The sequence below is a fragment of the Miscanthus floridulus genome, chromosome 7 (genome assembly GCF_019320115.1).
Source record: "Miscanthus floridulus cultivar M001 chromosome 7, ASM1932011v1, whole genome shotgun sequence".
NCBI lineage: Eukaryota > Viridiplantae > Streptophyta > Magnoliopsida > Poales > Poaceae > Miscanthus > Miscanthus floridulus.
In genome coordinates this window covers 31,750,411-31,770,556 of record NC_089586.1, presented here as the reverse complement: position 1 = coordinate 31,770,556, position 20,146 = coordinate 31,750,411, and the positions used below count along the sequence as shown (strand labels likewise).

General features: G+C 48.5%; 3 protein-coding genes and 1 pseudogene across 3 annotated transcripts; 3 read left to right on the top strand and 1 right to left on the bottom strand.

Moving 5' to 3' along the window:
* The first annotated feature begins 735 nt into the window (after positions 1-735).
* On the top strand, positions 736-2,218 carry LOC136466818 (19.0 kDa class II heat shock protein-like). Its single transcript, XM_066465337.1, has one exon. The coding sequence runs from the start codon at positions 1,454-1,456 to the stop codon at positions 1,997-1,999; it is 546 nt and encodes a 181-aa protein (XP_066321434.1). The 5' UTR covers positions 736-1,453; the 3' UTR covers positions 2,000-2,218.
* A 1,002-nt stretch (positions 2,219-3,220) lies between these two features.
* LOC136465307 (BTB/POZ and MATH domain-containing protein 1-like) lies at positions 3,221-3,661 on the top strand. Its single transcript, XM_066464093.1, has one exon. It carries the CDS (start codon positions 3,221-3,223, stop codon positions 3,659-3,661), a length of 441 nt encoding a protein of 146 aa, XP_066320190.1.
* A 5,007-nt stretch (positions 3,662-8,668) lies between these two features.
* Positions 8,669-9,187, top strand: LOC136466820 (19.0 kDa class II heat shock protein-like; annotated as a pseudogene).
* Positions 9,188-11,412: 2,225 nt separating this feature from the next.
* On the bottom strand, positions 11,413-17,085 carry LOC136466816 (25S rRNA (cytosine-C(5))-methyltransferase NSUN5-like). Its single transcript, XM_066465335.1, has 13 exons — positions 16,722-17,085; positions 16,148-16,206; positions 15,870-15,920; positions 15,457-15,589; positions 14,716-14,801; positions 14,450-14,548; positions 14,299-14,352; positions 13,418-13,562; positions 13,098-13,159; positions 12,875-12,962; positions 12,280-12,363; positions 12,016-12,177; positions 11,413-11,928 (listed from the first exon to the last, which is right to left on the bottom strand). The coding sequence occupies exons 1-13, from the start codon at positions 16,987-16,989 to the stop codon at positions 11,723-11,725; spliced, it is 1,497 nt and encodes a 498-aa protein (XP_066321432.1). The 5' UTR covers positions 16,990-17,085; the 3' UTR covers positions 11,413-11,722.
* Between the last annotated feature and the right edge of the window lie 3,061 nt (positions 17,086-20,146).

Here is a 20,146-nt window from a genome sequence, read left to right as displayed (position 1 = left end):
GTTCATGTCACATACAAGACATAGAGGGCGTGAGTGCAGATTGAGAAGTTAAAAAGCCGAACAAAAGAAACTTTCTATTGTCCAGGTAAATAGTGAGACGTGGACGAAAGTAATAGACTAAAATTTTGGCTCTTGGATATTAGGTATACATTACGATAAGATTAGAGCAAGATTTGTCTAACTTTTACTTTTATCTTTTTTTAATTGATTCAGCTTCTTTAGATTCAGAAGAATCTATTTAAGTTAGGATTCGTAGCTATTCAGATTACCTTAAGTATCCAAGCTGTGCTTATGTGATAGTTTCCACACTCACGGAGTGATTTATGAGAGCGTCACCTAAAAAATCAGAGAATATTTTTGCTCTTTAATATTAGATATAGATATACTATATTTTTCTTTTGACAAAAAGTTAGATATATCTAGAAATACCTAGAAATTACTATACCTTTGCACCTAGCTTGCCGATTGAAGACCAAAACATTTTTTTTCTCTTTAATAATAGATATAGATATACTATATTTTTCTTTTGACAAAAAGTTAGATATATCTAGAAATACCTAGAAATTACTATACCTTTGCACCTAGCTTGCCGATTGAAGACCAAAACTATGAAGTAAGTGGTACCGAGTAACTAATCAAATCATGAGTCATACGACCTGGAGTACATCAAATCGTCTTTTGGTTTAATGTTGAAGTAACTTGAAGGTTAAAGAGAACCGAGGGTAGCTCGGGTGGCAAGGCCCAGTGGTTGGGACCTTGCCGGCCAGAGTTCGAGCTCCCGTGACTGCGAATTTCCGGTCTCTCATCGGGGTTTGCCCTCAATAAATTCCGTTGCCTCTCACGCGTGGAGTCACAAAGGGAATGCGACGCGTCCGTCGCCTACGGTGCCATGGTTGGACCCGGCGATCTCACAAAGGACGTGATCTAGTGATCTGGGTGTAGTTGTAGGTTTGTTTGTGTACGCGTGGTGCGAATGTGGTGTGCGTGTGTGGGGTTGGTGCGTGTCTGTACATGAACAGATGCTACAGCTGTATCCAGATGAGAGGCGTCAAAAAAAAAAACTCGAAGGTTAAAGCTATAAATTGAACTCTTATGTGTTGATTGAAAATTTGAAATATAGTTCAAATCAAATGCTCAACCAGCTAAGCGGAATCCGCTTCCGGTGGACACCTGAACCTTCTCCACCTCTCCGGCCAGCGCACCAGTCATCGCAGCACCCACCCACAGACCTATAAATAAATAAATACAAAATACTCGATCGGACGAGCATCCCCACGCTTCCATCATCCTCCACACTCTTCCGGTGTTCCCTCCCCCTCAGGCCCTTACTATATAAATCCTCCTGCTGCTTACCGTCTCACCTCAATCCCAAGAGCAACGCGAGATCACAATTCACACGACCTCAGATCACCTGCAATTGTCGTTCAGCAAAGCCATCTTAAAGCCAGGAGCAATGGAGTTCACGTTCGGTGGCTTCGGCGACCCGGTGTTGTCGGCTACGTTGCAGCAGCTGATGGACCTGCCCGACGAGCTGGAGCGGCACATGAACGCGCCGACGCGGGCCTACGTGCGCGACCGCCGGGCCATGGCCAACACGCCCATGGACGTCAAGGAGTTCCCGTCCGGGGCGATCGTCCTGGCCGTCGACATGCCCGGGGTCAGCCCCGCCGACGTTAAGGTCCAGGTGGAGGAGGGCAACGTGCTCACCATCAGCGGCGAGCGCAAGCGCCCCGCCGAGGACGGCGCTGCCGCTGAGGGCAAGCAGCAGGCCGCCGCCGGTGCCGACGGCGAGAAGCAGGGGGTGAAGTACCTGAGGATGGAGAGGCGGATGGGCAAGTTCATGAGGCGGTTCCCACTGCCGGAGAGCGCCGACCTGGACAGCATCCGCGCCGAGTACAAGGACGGCGTGCTCACCGTCACCGTCGACAAGAAGCCACCGCCCGAGCCCAAGAAGCCGCGCGTCGTCCAGGTCACGCTCGGCGAGCAGCAGGGCAAGTAAGGAGGCGAGGCGACATACGCGTTTCCGATGCTCGTCATCCAGCCGGGTGATGAGCGAATAATGAGGGTGTGATGCTGCGTTCTGCTTGGTATAATGGTGGATTAGTGTGTTACAGAATAAGTGACTGTAGTAGTTTACAGTCGCGGTACATGCACGTACTTGGAGTGTTTCTGCTTGCTATATGGCTATGACATGTATGCAACATGGCCTCAATTATCAGTTTTTATGGAGTAAAAAATGAATCCAAAATTCAGAAAAGTTCAAATTTCAAACCTAGCTCATTCCACATTGATTACGAAAAAAATGCAAGGATATACATCAAAATAGATCCCAGAACATCTTTCTTCACCAGAGGATCATCCTAGACAACCTAAGGAGCTGAACGCCCTGACCCCATCTCGCCTTCCGCGCACAGTTTTTCCTTCTCACTTCTACCGTGGCATCTTTGCTAGGCTCTTCTAAACCAGCACCCGCTGCTTTTATGACAAAGGTCCCGTTGGCTTCTCCATCGTTAGTTGTTTTATGCCAAACGGCATAAAACCAAACGGTTTCATCAAAGAGCTCCTTAAATCGTGCTCGCTCAAAAAAAATATAGGGAGAATTATTTATTTGGCACCGAAACAAATCAGTGTTTCATATTTGGCACTCGAAAATTTAAACTTTCTTATCTGACATCAAGTTAAAATTTCCTTTCGTAAATGGCACTGCCGTCCATTTAGGACCGCAACGGTGTCAAGTGACTGATAAAAAGACATAAATACCCTTGTTTTGCAGCAGAAATCCACGGTGCCAAATAGGGAAGTTCAAGTATTTTAGTATGGACGATATTGTCGGAGCTCTTGCGCAGCCCCGTGCCATCGCCGTGGCGACCCGACGCATAGACCCCGTACCAACGTCCCCGCATCGCCGCCCTACCGACTGAAGGAGGCAGGACGATGGCGTGTCGCTGCCCCCACGGGAGCGCCTAGCTCGCTTTGCCGCAACCTCGCTAGTGCTGCGCGCTGGTCATCGCGGTCTCCGCGTGCCGCTCGCCGCTGTCCGCGCGAGGTCTGCCGGCACCACAGCGCCTCACCATGCACCGGCGCCGCTGTCGTGGCCCCACACGTGAGCTCCCAGCTCGCTGCCGACGTTACTTTCCAAGTTGCCGGCGAGTCATTCAGCGCTCACAGGTTTCTGCTTGCGGCCCGGTCGTGAGTCTTCAAAGCAGAGCTGTGGGGCGCCATGAAGGAGAGCACGGCCACAGGGGACTGCATCCGGATTGATGACATGTTACCTCAGGTGTTCAAGGCCCTGCTCCATTTCATCTACACTGACTCGCTGCCACAGATGGAGGAACAAGAGGAGGCCGCGATGGCCCAGCATCTGCTGGAAGCGGCGGACAGGTATGACATGCAGAGGCTCAAGCTGATTTGTGAGGAGAAGCTATACAGGCACCTAGACGTCGGCACGGCCGCAACCACGTTGGTGTTGGCTGAACAGCACTCCTGTCGTGGTCTCAAGCAGGCTTGCATTGAGTTTCTCAAATCTCCTGATGCACTGGAAGCAGTCATGGAAACTGATGGCTTTGAGCATCTGACTAAAAGCTACCCTGTTCTCGTGAAGGAGTTGATGTCCGAGCTTTACCTGTCCAAGCAATGCAAGAGAAGGAAATTGAAGACATGAGCCTAAGATTTCATCATTTGGACATGAGCCCATGGAGGCGCTCGGGACGGGGAAGCGCGCTGCTTGGCACGAGCGGGCTCGCCGCCGGCCGGGTGCGCCGTCGTCGGGCCGCAGCCGGAGCTTCTTCATGTCTGACGCGATCTCCTCGTACCTCACCCAGATGCCGTCGATCTTGCGGCGGAGCCGCCTCGCGATCTCCTCGTACCGCGCCCCCCGCCCCGCGAGATGGGGCCAGCGCCGGCCGGCGAGCCCGCCCCACCGCCGCGTTCCCTGCCAGAAGCTCGGCCCGCCCCGCTGCCGCGACCCCTGCTGGACCCGCTCGTCGATCTGCCACCATGGGGAGACCTCGGCTGAGGGACCGGCGCCTCTAGCTAAAGGAAGGGCGCCGTGATTTGCTGGGCGCCGGCGGCCGACGGCTCCTCCGCCCTCATCTCCTCCGGCTTCAGTTTTGTTTTTTTTTCACAGGATGAGAAGACTGACGGGGAAGAAGGGACCCAGCCGGTGTGTGCGACCAAATTAAGAGGGCTATTTTGGTACTTATTAAAAAAACTGACATGGTCAACGAAGTCAACAAACGGTTGGATGGCTAAAATGGACGGAAGTGCCATATACGGAAGGAATTTTCAAGTTGATGCTAGATAAGGAAGTTCAAAATTTTCAGTGCCAAATACGAAAGAGTGATTTGTTTCGATGCCAAATACAGAATTCTCCCAAAACTATATGAAGGGAGGAGCCAAAAATAATGACTTCACCTAGCTTCACTTAGTTCAGATGGGTCTTGCATGGGGTTCTATGATAGCATGTTTTATGGAGCCGTTCTGCCAAACGGTTTACCAAATAGCTCCAGCTCAACCGATGGAGTTATTCATGGAGCCAAAGCCAAAAATAATGGCTTCACTAGAGGAGTGGAGCCGTGCAAAACGAGGCCTAACAATGCAATGTAGAACGCAAACACTAACCGTGTCCGCCACGTTGTAGTGCGACCCCACGCCCTCTCTCTCTTCTCTTCTTTCCCATCCCCGGTGGCCTTAGAAAAAAGCTTTGGGGAGGCATGCAGGCCAGACAGCGGGGACAGGAGAGATGACAGTGAGGCAGAGGTGTCACCACCGCCAGAGCGGGCGGTGGAGGCGGCGGCCAGGTCAGGTCGGGCGGGTGCGACCATGGCCGCGAGGGAGGGGAAGGAGTATGAAGCCGTGAAGGGAAGCTTCAGTTCATGCAAACAGTTGTGCACTGACATGTGACTATTCATTTTCAAGTGACAAATGGCATAGGGACTTACATGATAGAGCATGGGCGAGCTTTGTTCTTAAAAGCGGAGAGTTTCGCGACCCTTGAGCTTGTACTCGCGTCATCCTGATTATCTGCACTCGGTGTTGAGGCCGTTGAGAATGTGCAACCTGTTTGGCTGGTGCTGATATCGTATACGATCGTGGATTATTACTGCTGGCTGGTTGACTGAAAATTTACGATCATTTACGATCAAGCGACTGTACGTTGTTATCTCCTCGTCATTCAGTGACTTCCCGACGGTAGCCATCTCATCACCGAGGGAGCCATCTCGGTGAAGTATTCGGTGATGGATGTAGCCCCCTTCTGATTTGTAGAGAGGGCCAGGCGCACATTGACTGACCCATCTAGAGCGGGCTCCTCACATCACAACTAGAAAAGAACAAAAAGCTACGTGTCAATTCGACTCCGGAGGCGCCAACCAAACTTTATAAAAACTGCATAATCATCGTCTCCAAGCTTCTGCAGCCCTGCTTAAACGACGGACAGTCCTCCTCCTTATGCAACAAGGACCACTGTTGAATCCCATATAGGTGTGTTTGGTTTTCTAACTTACTTGTAGCCTGGCTAGAATCTAAGTCTGGACAGCCCAAGCCTGGTTCCAACAAGCCGGTCTTTAGTTATTTGGTTGTATACATTGTCTAAGCCTGCCTAGCATTAGTTGTATTTGGTTATCTGGTTTGCAATGCATTCAATTACCTCTTCTATATTCAAGAATACCCCTCTCAGACATTTCATCGAACACTTGCTTTGCATGCTCGAACAAGGGTGGTGGCCGAGCGACGCGGCCGGCTCGTTCGCACTCGTCTCTTGTCCCGCGCACGCACGCACGACGGCCAGGGCGAGGTGCTCATGGAGGTCGCCCCGCTGCAGCAACACCTCGGTGACAGCTTCTCCCGTGGGTGGCTGACGAAGCAGCACCATACGTGCATGAAGCCGAGCGGCGCAGCCGGCTCTTTCGGGTTCATGGAAAATCGTCGCGGCGCGGCCGACTCGTCCTCCGGCCGAGCTCGGCGCCGGCATGGCCCAGCCTGCCGCCGAAGTCGGTGACCGAGGAAAAGCGGCAGGGAAGAACACCACTCCTCCCAAAAAAATTAAAGCACACAAACCTGACGAACACCACCAAAGAAACGGGTCCCAAGCTGAACCCCGAAGTCCACGAGCTGCGCGATTCAACAAACGGGCCAAAACAAAATTAGATGGAAGATGAATAAAATAAGCGGAGATTAATCGAGAAGGGAGCAAAGGGATGGAGGAAGGAACAAGGAAGTTTGCTTCCGAGCAGGCCGGCTCGTCCTGCTGCCAAGCGCAACACCGGCGGTGGCGGGCTGGCGGCGAGCTGCACGAGGGAGAAGATGGCGGTCGCCATTGACGCAAATCGGCAAATCCCCAGTAGGACGCGGACCCCACGGGGGCGGCGGCCGCCGGCACCAGCGCCAGGAACACGAAGGTGAAGCTCCCGAAGGCGATACAGGCGAGGAGGTGGCCGTGCACGCGCTGAGCAGGCCCGGTCCTGTTAATTTAGTGGCCCGGAGCGGAGCTTGAAAGATGGGACTTATAACTCAAATAATATAATGATGTTTCTAATAAATATAATGTATATAAAATATTTTTTTCTTATGTGATTGTATCAAGTCCTCTATCCTCTTTTCTTTTTTCTTTTCTCACTTCCAGATGCGTCTAAATTTAGAAATTAGTAAGTAATTTAAAAAATTATGCAATACTCAATTCAATTTCAGAAAATCCAATGTCATACTAAACATGCATGCCGCACCGAACGAGATTGCTAAATCCCAAATCTAAAGAATATATTTGCATACCACGTACACAAACACAATCAAAGGGCTTAGGGCAATTTCTTACCTCCGTTACTCCGTACGTACGCAGGAATGGAGAGTGAGCCGTGACCGCCGTTGGCCGGCGGCCGGTCGCTGGTTCTGGTTGTTGCCGCGAGCACGCGACGCACAGGCGCACAGGGCACAGCCGATCGGCGGTGGCAGCACGACGCGCAGTCTCGCAGAGTCACATGTCGCAGCGGTGAAGAAGGCAATCGCGGCCGCGCGAGGGAAGGGCAGAACGTGGTCGCGGACGCGGAAGCCGATTAGCTGAATCGACGCTAGGGATGACAAATCGGCAGCCACATGTCTTACCTGCTTCCTGGGCTCTAACTTTATTTGGGGCCATAGAAAGGATATAGTATACCTACTGCTCAGTCGAGGGCCCTTTTGGCGTCGAGGGCCTTGTTCGGCTGAACAGCTCGAACCCCCAAGGGCCGGGCCTGGCGCTGAGGTGGCGAAGGCGATATGGGCGAGGAGGGAGGACAAGCTACGGCGGTGCGGTGCCGATGAGGTGGTGGTGGACGACCGGCGGCTAGCCGGTGAACGAGATGAGCGAGTGGAGGCGCGGTCGTCCTGCTCCATGACGGCGTGGTCTCCAGTGCGAAGAAACCCACCGGGAGGTGAGCCAAGCCCAAGCGCTAGCCTGGCCCGGGAAAAACGACCGCGCGTCTCGTTCCTACGGAGCCAGGGCAGGGGCTTGTCGGTGGCTTGGCCAAGAGGCCGAAACACGCAACCAAACAACTTCACGGTGACGTGGAGCCTGGTCAGGAGTTAGCCAGCCAACCAAATACATTACCATAAAAATTACCTGTAAATATGTGTTAGACTTAACTTAGATGGGTTAGACTCTGTTGCTTTTTTCCTCTCTTAATGTGAGAGTTTGAACCTTATGCCTTTGTTTTGCAGTTAACACTCAGTTGTGTATCATCTTGATGACAGAGACTGGAACTTCGTTCTATTATTAAAAAAACAAACAAGCTAACTTAATGCACACGGAATATATATACTTTCTCCATGTTTCTAAAGAACGTTGTTTTGAGTTTATCTTAAGTTAAATATTTTTAACTTTGACTATAAATAAATTATTTTGGATAGAGTTTGAAAATATGAAAGTGATATAAGTAGCTTCATCTCGAAATGTTGTTTTATAAAAGTATATATTGACTGCTCCATGTTTCTAAAGAAAGTCATTTTGAGATTGTCTTAAGTCAAACATTTTTAATTTTAACTACAAATAATTTTTTTTGGATAGAGTTTGAAAATATGAAAGTGAGGTAAGTAGCTTCATCTCAAAATATTATTTTATAAAAGTACATAGTGACTATATTTTATACATATTTTATAGTATAAAAGTAGCGGTCAAAATTGTTTTGGAGAACGTGTTCATGTCGAAACCGTCTTTCTTTAGGACACGGAGGGAGGGAGTATTAGATTAGATTAGATAAAGACTCATAGGCTTAGGCACTATCAGGCTGTTGCGCGAGATGGATGACAGCAAGATGTTACATGTTTGATGCTCCAGATGACACCTACATCCTTGATGCGGCCGTGTCACACCTGAAGGCCAAGAGCACGAGTTTGATGCTCCAGATGACACCTAGTGCATCCTTGATGCGGCCGTGTCACACCCGAAGCCTTCTCCATCTCTTCGGCCAGCGCACGTGTCATCACAGAGCTCCCACCCACCGAACAAACATACTCGATCTGACGAACACCGCCAAGCTTCCCCCATTCTCCACACTCTTCCCTCTCCCCCTCACTGATAAACCCTCCTCCGGCCTCCCGTCTCATCTCAATCCCAAGAGCAACGCGAGATCACTACACGACCTCAAATCACCTGCCATTGTTGATCAGCAAACCCAGCTTAAGCTAGGAGCAAGCAATGGAGTTCGTGCTCGGCGACCCGGCGTTCTCGGCGGCGGTGCAGCACCTGATGGACCTGCCCGACGAGCTGGAGCGGCAGCTGAACGCGCCGACGCGGGCCTACGTGCGCGACAGCCGGGCCATGGCCAACACGCCCATGAACCGATCATCCTGGCCGTCGACATGCCCGGGGTCAGCCTCGCCGACGTCAAGGTCCAGGTGGAGGAGGGCAACGTGCTGGCCATCAGCGGCGAGCGCAAGCGCCCCTCCGAGGACGGCGCCGACGGCGGCAAGCAGAAGCAGCAGGCCGGCGCCGACGACGGCGAGAAGCAGGGGGTGAAGTACCTGAGGATGGAGAGGAGGATGGGCAAGTTCATGAGGCGGTTCCCGCTGCCGGAGAGCGCCGACCTGGACAGCATCCGCGCCGAGTACAAGGACCGGTGTGCTCACCGTCATCGTCGACAAGAAGCCCCCGCCCGAGCCCAAGAAGCCGCGCGTCGTCCAGGTCACGGTCGGCGGCGAGCAGCAGGGCGAGTAAGGAGGCGACATACGCGTGACCGATGCTCGTCATCAGCCGGACATGGCGGGTGACGAGCGAATAACAATGAGGGTGTGATGCTTTCTTTGTTCTGCACACTTCTGCTTGGTAGTAGTTGCTAGTTAGTAGAATAAGTGACTGTAATAGTCATTGTACATGCATGTACTTCGAGTGCTTCTGCTTGTATCAGTTCCCGGACCCCCTCCCTCTTCCGCTCCGGCAGCTCGCCGGCGCGCGACGGGAGGTGGGCCGGCCCCTGTCCAGTCGTCCAGTATATCTAGTTTACCTTCCGTACCGCCCGTAGTGGTGCGTTCTTTGGAGCTCCGCCAGCAGATGGTGCGGTGGATGCTCCCAATCTTCTTCCTCGCCGGCGTTTTCTCTACGTCTGGTGGGGATGCGCTCATTGACGTTGCTCTTCCCGTTGATGTCGTCATCGGCAACCGTGTGTCATAGGGCTCGCATCGGTGTCGTCCTTTGGGCGCGCTCTTCCGCGAGAGCTGCTGAGTGCTGACTGCCGCGTCCCGTGGCCGGGTCTTGCTCGGAGTGGGCGTGGGGTTCCTCGCCGCCGCCGCGGGCGGTAGTTCCTCGGCTCCCTTCCTCGCCGGCCCCATGGATTCTCGGCAGCTGCATCGTGCGCCTGGTCGCAATGGTTGTTGGCTTCATTCATCGAAGCCGTAGGTGCTGTCGCTGCAGTTTGTGCTGCTGCCGTGCCCTGGAAGGTCTCGTCGCCGGCGATCTGTCTCTGCCGTCGGCGTTGGGCGGTCTCTCAGTCTCTCCTCGATGGTGCTCTGGAGTCCTGCTTGCTGTGTTCAGATGTGGGTCCCACATCGGCCTGCACAACTTTCGTACGTCGCTCGTGGGGCTCCCGAAGCGTGTCCTCTTCCCGCTGCCAACAAAATTTTAAGTACAAATCAGTACAAACGGCTTATATATCAGTCGAATAAAGCGGGCTCTTTCTGCACAAGGACACATAAGCACATGTGTGGAACATGCACATCACAGTCGGTTAAGGTTGTCCGCACCGCAGACCTGCAAAGCGTGCGCTACGGTACCGGCCGGTCGATGGACCGCTATTCCTAGAGGAGCTGCGTGCCATGCGCTAACTGCGACTGTGCAGGGGGGAGAGAGAGAGAGTTGTGGAGAGAGAGAAAGGGGGAGAGAGGGGAATAAAATATGGAATAGTGGATATAGAGTATGTGATAGAGATAACATGGGTGCGGGAAAAATGGGTATAGAGTAGAGAATCTCAATGACTAAGATATAATATTTTTTTTTAAGAGATGAAAAGAGAGGTGGACGAGTGTGGATAGCCTAAGTACTCTGCTAGTACTGGCTTACAGATCAGTCAAACAATGCGGAGAGTTGTGGAGAGAGAGAAAGGGGGAGGGAGGGGAATAAAATATGGAATAGTGGATATAGAGTATGGGATAGAGATAACATGGGTGCGGGAGAAATGGGTATAGAGTAGAGAATCCCAATGACTAAGATATAATATTTTTTTAAGAGATGAAAAGAGAGGTGGACGAGTGTGGATAGCCTAAGTACTCTGCTAGTACTGGCTAACAGATCAGTCGAACAATGCGGGCTCTTTCTGAACAGGAAGGACACGTAGGCACATGTGTCGAACACGCACATCAGTGTCGGTTAAGTACTGTGCTAGTACTTGTTTTAATTGTTTTCACAGGTGCCCAAGTGGCAAAGCGTCAGCAAAGGTTCTGACCTCCAGCAATCGTCGAAGGTGATCCTCAAATTCAAGGTTGACAGACAGCAAGATGGTCCTCAGATTTAAGGTTGACAGACGTGGCGTTCAAATTCAAACAGGAAGATGATCCTCAGATTTACGGTCGACAGATGTGGCGTTATTATTTTCTTTATAGTCCCATGTCTTAGAGAGTCGTGGGAAGCGACAACTTCAGGGCCTGTTTGGCATGCAGAGTTTTTTTTAACACTTATTTTTAAAACAGCTTTGTGGACGTGTGAAGCTATTTTTCTTCTCTCTCATAAAGACATGAGTTGTAACAAAACTAAAAATAGTAGTTTATCCTACTCATGAACAGTTGGTGAAGCTATTTTACTAAACACTTTTTCCAAAACAGCTCAGCTTTACTTAAAAAAGTTATTCTTCACTAGTCAAGCTAAGTTGTACCAAATAGACTCTTAGTATTATAATATATACTGAGTCCTTAAAAAATGTTATAGATGTATTACTTGCTAATTGCTATTCCCTTCGTTTCAAATTACAAGACGTTTTGACTTTTCTATATACACTGCTTATATATTGTTTTTAATATGTATCTAGACATAATGTATATGTAAATACGTAGCTAAAGTTATGTATCTAGAAGAACTAAAGCGTCTTATAATTTAAAATGAAGGGAGTATATGGCTATGACATGGAGTATGACAACGTGTTATGCGGAGTAGAAGTTAAAAAAAAATGAATCCAAAATTCAGAAAGATTCAAACCTAGCTAATTCCACATTGACTACCAAAAATAGCAATGATATATCAAAATCGATCCCAGAACATCTTTCATCACCAGAGGATCATCCTGGACAACCTCAAGAAGCTGAACGCCCCATTTCGTCTTCCGCGCACTTGTTTCGTTCTTACTTCTTTCATCACCAGAGGATCATCTTTGCCACGCTCTTCTGAAGTACCACCTGCTTCTTTTCTGACGAACAATGCAATGAAGAAGCCCTCCAGGCCATCCTCAGGGTCCGTCCGAAGCAAATGTTCAGCTGCAAAGCAAACGAGGGAAGCCATGGTGACGTGAGGGGGTTACGTTCAGAGACATTCACTGGGAGTTGAACGCGTAGAGGGCGTACATCCTTGGAAAACTGGAAGGCCGCGGCGATGCCACTGAGGGAATGGTGTGGCAAGCTCAAATCCGAGGGATGTAGCTAAGGGCAGGACGGAGTTCACGACATCCTCGTTCTCTGCCTGGTGGATTGAGCAAGTGCTGTAGACCACTCTCTCCACAGAGGGAACTGCAAAGGTGAAGCCGTGGAGGGAAGCTTCAGTTCGTGCAAACAGTTGTGCACTGACATGTGACTATTCATATTCAAGTGACAAATGGCATAGGGACTTACATGATAGAGCATGGGAGAGAGCTTTCTTTTGGAAAGCGGAGAGTTTCATGACCCTTGAGCTTGTACTCGCGTCATCCTCGTTATCTGCAGAGCAAGGCTTATTTCATGAGATATTGCGATGAAAAGTTACTAAACGCCCCAAACTTGAACCCCTCCCTTCCCCTCCTTCAAACTAGATAGATAGTCTGCAGATCAGGACGTAGTAGGCCAAAATAACGGTGGAGTACCACTTTATTATATGCCAAGAAATATATACAAACTATAAATATATGGTAAATACTGTACTAGTCAGTAGCAAAAAAAAAATGAACGTGGTGTATATGCATCATTATTGATAAATGTGACTTTGTCCCTGCCCCTGATGCTGATATGCAAACAATTCTTAGTGACAGTTCTTTCATAGTTTCAGTCCAAATAAGATAAGTAGGCATATTGTGCTAACTACATAAGGTTAACCTTGCCCAGCAGCCTACAATGTAACTGACGCAACTCACAAAACAATGATGCCAACAGAATCAAATAACATTCCTTCCTTTTTTTTATGAAGGTAACAGAATAAAATAGCAAAATTTTTGCTACAAAAGCCTTTAGTTACCTCTAGAATGTGAAGGAAGCAAATAATCAAGTCTCTCTGTAGACATTCCAGAACCAGAGCACGAGGGGTCCAATAGAATAGCACGGACCTGCAGCAATCACCATCATCACATCAATGCAAATGACAAAATCATGGATAATGGCTTTGCAAGATGAAAGAGAACTACTAATGTGTGCCCAGTGAGGTTAATAAGCTACCAATAGAAGTGGAGGTATCTACAAACCTCAGCATATGATGGATCATTTCTATCTACTTCCAGAAAGTCGCCATTAACTATTTGAATATCTTTAGCAATAAGTTCAGAAATGTGGTTGTCGTATCAAATGTACTATAATGAATATTGTTGAACATAATGGATAACATATGACAAGAACACATATCATTGGATGAAGATCAAACAACTAGTCAATACATATCAAAACTAATTCTATGCCTTTGTGCTTTGCAGTAAGGAGACAAGGACAGTTTAACAGTAAAAACTACATAAAAAATAAAATATAATTGCAAGGTTGATAGATCTGAAAGATCATCAGGAAAGGATACTATTGGCTCCAGATCTTCTGACAGTATGTTGCAATGTCTTGGCCCTCTCTTTGTTAAGTTCGCAAGCTACAATACTTCCCTCTCCATTCATGAGCGCAGCAAGGTGGACTGTTTTGTTCCCTGGAGCCGCACATGCATCAATAACCTAAGTTTAAATGTTCAAGCTGAAATTAATATTCGAGGTTATATAACTCTAAAGGTGATATGACAGATTGAAATTTTCAACTGGTACATCAGAATGCAACATTCTTTACAGCACCCATGGCAGATATCAATGAAGCAAATCCACAAACAACAACAACAACAACAACAAAGCCTTTTAGTCCCAAGCAAGTTGGGGTAGGCTAGAGTTGAAACCCAATATGAGCCCCTACTCACGGTTCAGGCACATCAATAGCAGCTTTCCAAGCACTCCTATCCAAACAAAGGTCTCTAGGTATATCCCAACCTTTAAATCTCTTTTTATTGCCTCCCCCCATGTCAGCTTCGGTCTTCCTCTACCTCTCCTCACATTGATATCTCAACTTAGGACTAAGCAAATCCACAAACAAGCATAGAAATTCTGTATTCTACATAAAAATAAAATAAACATTGAGTGAAAATATCAGTACTATTTATCGTTTCCCTACCTGAATGACCACATTTTTTAAATAAGAAGATGAATAGATAGAAACTTAGGGAGTAGAGACGGTATACTATTTGCCAAGTTAAGTTAAAAGCATACACAGCACTATATTCTAGACAGCATTATTATTTTGTAAATTCCAAACCATCCAGTCAGATCGTAACACCAAAGTTAATAAATAATTCTTATCTTCACTGAAAATGCTGGCAAAATAAAATATCAATAAATTTTAGTCAGTCAGATACAACACACTAACCTTCCAGCCTGGCTTAGGGCACAATGCAACTGCTACCATACAACTAGCTCTCCCCTATGAGAACAGGTAGGAATGAAGAAAAAGGTCAATTACACAATTATTATAAATCATGTGACTTTCTCAAAAGTAAGCAAAAGAATCAGAAGGTCACCTGCAAAAACACTTTCCCATCTGTAACCAGCGGATGGTTATGCAAATCAGTTCCAGGTGGGAGTACCAACATGTCTGGAATCATATCATCTTTGTCAACCTATTCAATACTGAGTGACTGAGTCAAGTGTCATCAACAACGGACAACGGTAGAGCTCAAAAGTAAGGTTGCAGTTGCAAAGATAGCTTCATAGGGAACACCAAACTAGAATGATGTTACTCAGATCAATATGCTTGCTTAATAACCTTAAAAGATAGATGCAATACCATGTGTATTTTGTTCAATTCTTCAATGACAGACTCTGTAGTAATCTTGAGCGTGTTAACACGAAGAAATCGGGGCTTTGGTTTGACTGAAGAAAAAGAGAATAATGAACAGCATGGCATGCATATAAATTCGAAAGTAGCATATAATTTATGTTCACTGAGGACTGTACATCATTGACAGATAGAAATCAAACAAATGCAGAGAAACAGTTGTTGTAGACCCTTTCAGCAATCAGCAAACACGATTGTATCCTAATAGCGGCAAGCAAATCAATTTCCCAAGCATGAAACTAACCGGAACTAGAAATTTATTTTGGAAGGGAATTTCTTGAAATATAATCCACAATTTGCCAAAAGACAAGTCATTGTCAATCACCATAACAGGGCAATTAGACAAATGTGCACAAACATATAGAAATGAAAGCAGAAGATAAACAATATAACATAGCGTGGACAGTAGTTTTGAGTAATGGCACAAGGAAATGAATTCAGATGATCATCAGCACATGAGACATTTTAAGTTCACAATTGCACCACCATGATTATGCAGTGTAGAGAAATTGAATTTAGCTAGCATTTTTTTAAACCACTCCATAGCTTGAAGCCTTGAACAGTGAAATGAATACATTTGATTATGAATAGTCAAGATCATGACTGGCTCAGGGTAGAATTGGGAGTACTCATATTACAAAAAAATTGTGAATTATAAGCTACAATGAAGATGGTCAGGTACAAGGGTACCGGCTGTTTTATTGCCCAATAGGTCTTCAACGCAACTGACTTTTCTTCTGGCACAAACTTTATCAAGAGTAGTCCTAAGAGAATCTTTTTGTAGCATAATTAATTGCTCGACTGATCCAGAAACTGCAATTCCCTGGGAATGCCATTTCATGTTAGATTATCTTTAATTGGAAAAAGAGAATAAATACACAACTGATTAAGCTGAATGACATGCTAAACTCGTTTTTAAATAGTGGAGGGAAGCAAACGAGTAGAATGGTACAATGAGTACTTAATCAAATGCACAGCTCAAAGTATAAACATTAATAGAAACAAGATTTGAACTTAATAATTTAAGGAATAGATAAATTAAATGCACAAAAACTGTACAACAAATTGGTCGGTTCCATACTCTTAAGTAAATGATGACAAACCTGACCAAAGAGAATGTCATAGGTAGTCACATAAACCAATTCCTCCTGTTTCTGCAAGTGAAAAGGAAATACAACTTAGTTAACTCGGCCTTTGCTGCCTACAGGCGGGTTTCTCTCTCTCTCTCTTTTTTTTTTTTGAGGTAAGGCATTATACATTGCTAATGAAGAGGCATGTCTAAACTCTAAAGCCCACATGTCAAACTGTCAACAACAATGATAAAAACACAATGAGTAAGAAAGATTTAGCTACATCGCAACAATTGATGAAGTTGGCTCACCTTCCATTTGCTGTTCAGTATTCCAGTCAATGCTAAAATCTCTTTAAGAATTGGTAGATCTGACAAAAGGAAACAAAGAAACATGAGGGGAGAAGTCAACACAAGGGAACACAATTTGAAGTATCAAAGCACAACAGAACACATAACCATTTGCTCTATTCAAGAAGCAGGAATTATAGTTGTCCTCCATTTACACTCAGATGACTAACACGACATTCCTTAATTACACGCAGCAAGTATGTGACTTTATTAACAAGTTAAATCTGACTTCTTTCAAAGTTGATGGCTTAAGCGTAAATAGTGAAGTGCCAAGCAGTGAAGTGTATTCATTGTTAAAACTTAAAAGTGTATCTTGCATTGTGCATCATACTTGTATGACCTGTACATGCGTGCATCAACAGCTCCATTCTTGCTACAATTCTATGGCTACAAGTCAACAACTCTAAACAGCAGATAATGCACCCAACCACCCAGCACAGCCGCACCAGAGCTCTGCAATGGCATTCCGTCGAACACCTTGCGCGCCAGAGCACGCCAAGGCAGCTGGAAGCAAGCTGGGGCGGCGCTTACTCACATTTGAGGGTCTGGCAGACGAGCGCGAAGGTGGCGCGCTTGTTGCGGACGGTTGGGGAGTAGACAAGGGATTTTATGGAGCCCGCGGCGCGCCTGGTGGCGTCCCCGCGGAGCACGCGCCGGAGCACCGCTGCTGCCTCTCGCCGCGCAAAGAACGCGGCCCGCTCCGCTGCGTCCCGGCTCGCCATCCTACGCTGGGGCCGCCGGTTCTCTCCGGCCGGCGTGGGTCCACGGCTGCGATTCTTAGGCTGTTGCGGTGGCGGCGGCATGGCTGACGGCGCCTGCCAGTCTTCGGAGTTCGGAGTTGTGAGGGTTTTTTTTTCTTTTGGTGGCGCTGGGGTGCCACGCCCACCGCTGCCCGCTGGTTGCTAGTGAAGAGCCCAAGCGTTTCTATGTTTTTTAGGCACTTAAGTACACAACTACAGGTACAGCTGCCCCAGCAAGTTTTCAGGAGTATTACACCACAGGCAGATAAAATTCTACAAAGAATGTGGAAGCTCAGGGAACTACCTCCACTCGTCGAAACGTTCACTTGGAGGCTCGTAAGGCTATTTCCAACGAGAAAGACTCGTACCAAAGACCCATACCAGGATTTAGGTGACGCATAGTGAATGAGTGAGCTACTCAAATTCCTCTGTTTTTAATGGCGAAGGCAAAATATCTTCGGTCCTCTCTCTCCCACACGGCTGCCTTGCTCTCTTCCTCTCTCTCTCTCCCACGCGGCCGTGCAGGGCACGGCGACGGCGACGACGTGGGGCGCTGGCGCGGCGCCCGGATCCGGCCCCCCTCCCTCTCCTTCTTCTTCCCCGAGCCCGGCAGAGCTCGCGCCCGCGTCCGGCCCCCCTCCCTCTCCTTCTCCTTCTTCGCGCCCGTGGTTCGGCCGAGCTCGCGCCCGCGCCGGCGGATCTCGCACCCACGGCTCGGCGGAGCTCACGCCCGACGGAGCTCGCCCCCGTGGCTCGACGGAACTCACCCCCGCGGCCCGGCTGAGCTCGCGCCCGGATCCGGCCCCCTCCCTCTCCTTCTTCTTCCCCGAGCCCGGCGGAGCTCGCGCCCGGCGGAGCTCGCCCCCGCGGCCCGGCCGAGCTCGCGACCGCGGCTCGGCGTGGCTCGCACCCGGCAGAGCTCTTGCGTCGTCTTGCCCCGACGGCCGCGCCCTACCCCGATGGCTCCTACGGACCCACCATTTGCGTCGTCTCTCTTCGAAACGCAGATTTGCCTTCCCAATCGCAGAGGACCCAGAATGGGTAGCTGGTTTCGGTCCTCCGTTGGAGGAGTGTTTTGGTACCCAAAAACACTGTGCAGAACGCATTTTTGCGTTTAGGTCACGTCGTTGGAGACAGTCTAAGACGGTGAAAGGTCCTTGTTTGGTTTTGGTAATTGAGTGACAACCTAGGTGGACTAATTGTGTTTATGTGAGATACACAGGTGATTAGTCCACAGATACATGTGTGTGAGCAACATATGCCATGAAGGTGAAAATGGCTTGGAAATGTTGCAAAGCTCACACATGTGATGATGAAGGAGCTTAAATGCACATGAGACATGACATTGAGTCATGTGATCAAGGTGGAGAAGATTAAGACAAGACTTGGCTTGATGGACCGGTTGCAAGCGTGAAGGGCAAGTCGAAGGCTTTGGAGTGATGGACCGCGTGGCGGTGAAGCTTGAGCAAGACTTGGCGCCGATGGACGATGACAACGGTGAAGAGCAAGTAAAGTCAAGATCGATGAACCAATATGATCACGTGATGATATGAAGTGGATCATATCATTGTTGGTCGTGTTGGTGCATGTGTTGCATCGACATTGGAGGAGATGGAATGGAATGCGCAAGGCAAAGGTATAACCTAGGGCATTTTATTTCACCGGTCATAGGTGTGTAGAGAAGTTTATGACCGGGTTTAGGATAGATGGCCGTACTATCAAGAGGGGCAAACTTGTTTGCATATCGGTCATCTAGTGCCACTCGAGTGATCTAACTTTGCATCGTCGCTAGGATCGAGTGGCGTGGCAAGTTGAGTGGCTAACATCCTTTGGGAAATGATTGTGAAAGGCTAACACACATACACATGGTGGTGTACATTTGGTGGTGTTAGCACATTTACAAAGGAGGAGGTGCTAACATCCTCGGCGCTTTCAGGAAAATGGAATGCCTATTTTCTATTACGCCGGATGCAAATTCTTGTGGTTGGCACATTAGAGCAAGAGTGAAGAAGTTAGAAGTAAAAACGAGTTGGTCGCGAAGACGCTGGCGTCGGTCAACTGATCGGATGCTGGGTCTGAAAGCACCGAACGCTGGCAGGGTGCGTCCGGTCAGGCTGACGTACGGTGACGCAGAAGCTGGAGTGTGACCAGACGCTGGGCTGCGTCCGATCACGTGCGACCGGACGCGTCCGATCGAAGAAATACACCTCGGGGAGCTTACTGGAAACGACCGGACGCTGAGGTCCAGCGTCCGGTCAGTTGAAGCTGTTGCGTCTGGTCAGGTCAAGTGACCATTGGAATTGGGACACGTGGCCATCTGCGGGCGACCGAACGCTGAGGTCCAGCATCCGGTCAACACGACCGGAGCGTCCGGTCGGCCTGATTTTTGCCCAGTGAAGGGGTAACGGCTAGTTTAGCCCTTGGGGCTATAAATAGAAGTGGCCTTCAGCCATGGCTGGTACTAAGCACCTTGGGGGACTTTGTGTCCATGCTTGAGAGTGCTTAGGAGCCCTCCATCTCACACATACTTGATAGTGATCATCCGATTGTGTGAGTGAACGATTCTAGTGCGATTGCATCGTGAGGTTGCATCGAGTGGCACTAGGTGATCGAGTTGCAAGCCAGTGGTGCTTGTTACTCTTGGAGGTTGCCACCTCCTATACGGCTTGGTGGTGGTCTCCGTCGAAGCGCGCAAGAAGCTTGTGCGGCGCTCCGGAGAAGTGCTTGTGAGGGGCATTGTGCTCGCCCCGCGGGAGCCGCGAAGAGCAACTCTAGTAAAGCGTGTTATTGAGCTACCCTCACTCAAGGGGTAGGTTCTTGCGGCGCCCGACGTGCGGGCTTAGCGGGTGATGCTAATTAGCCACCGAACCACCAAGTGAGCGGTCGACACAACGGGGACTAGCGTGTTGGCAAACACGTGAACCTCGGAAGAAAAATCATCGTGTCAGCCTTGTTCTTCCTATTGGTTTGCATCCCCATTACACAAGTTTGCAATTACTTTTATACATATTAAGCTTGTGTAGTTGCTCTTGTAATTAGATAGCTTGTGTAGCTTGCTAATTACCTTCTTGCTTGTGTAGCATAGAAGTAGCTCCCTTGTGTGGCTAATTTGGTTTTAGTAACCTTGTTAGTCACATTGCTTAGTTTGTGTAACTAAGAATTTGTGCTCTCTAATTAGGCATTGGTTGCCTTGTTATTGAGCATTGCTAGTGAGCTTAGT

Excerpts from the sequence above, each read along its gene's own strand:
- LOC136466816 (XM_066465335.1), bottom strand. The coding sequence starts at position 16,989 with ATGCCGCCGCCACCGCAACAGCCTAAGAATCGCAGCCGTGGACCCACG. Across the intron at positions 16,207-16,721 it reads CGTCTGCCAGACCCTCAAAT|ATCTACCAATTCTTAAAGAG; the intron begins GTGAGTAAGCGC and ends TCCTTTTGTCAG. Across the intron at positions 13,160-13,417 it reads CAGAAGATCTGGAGCCAATA|ATATTCAAATAGTTAATGGC; the intron begins GTATCCTTTCCT and ends TTATTGCTAAAG.
- LOC136466818 (XM_066465337.1), top strand. The coding sequence starts at position 1,454 with ATGGAGTTCACGTTCGGTGGCTTCGGCGACCCGGTGTTGTCGGCTACG.
- LOC136465307 (XM_066464093.1), top strand. The coding sequence starts at position 3,221 with ATGAAGGAGAGCACGGCCACAGGGGACTGCATCCGGATTGATGACATG.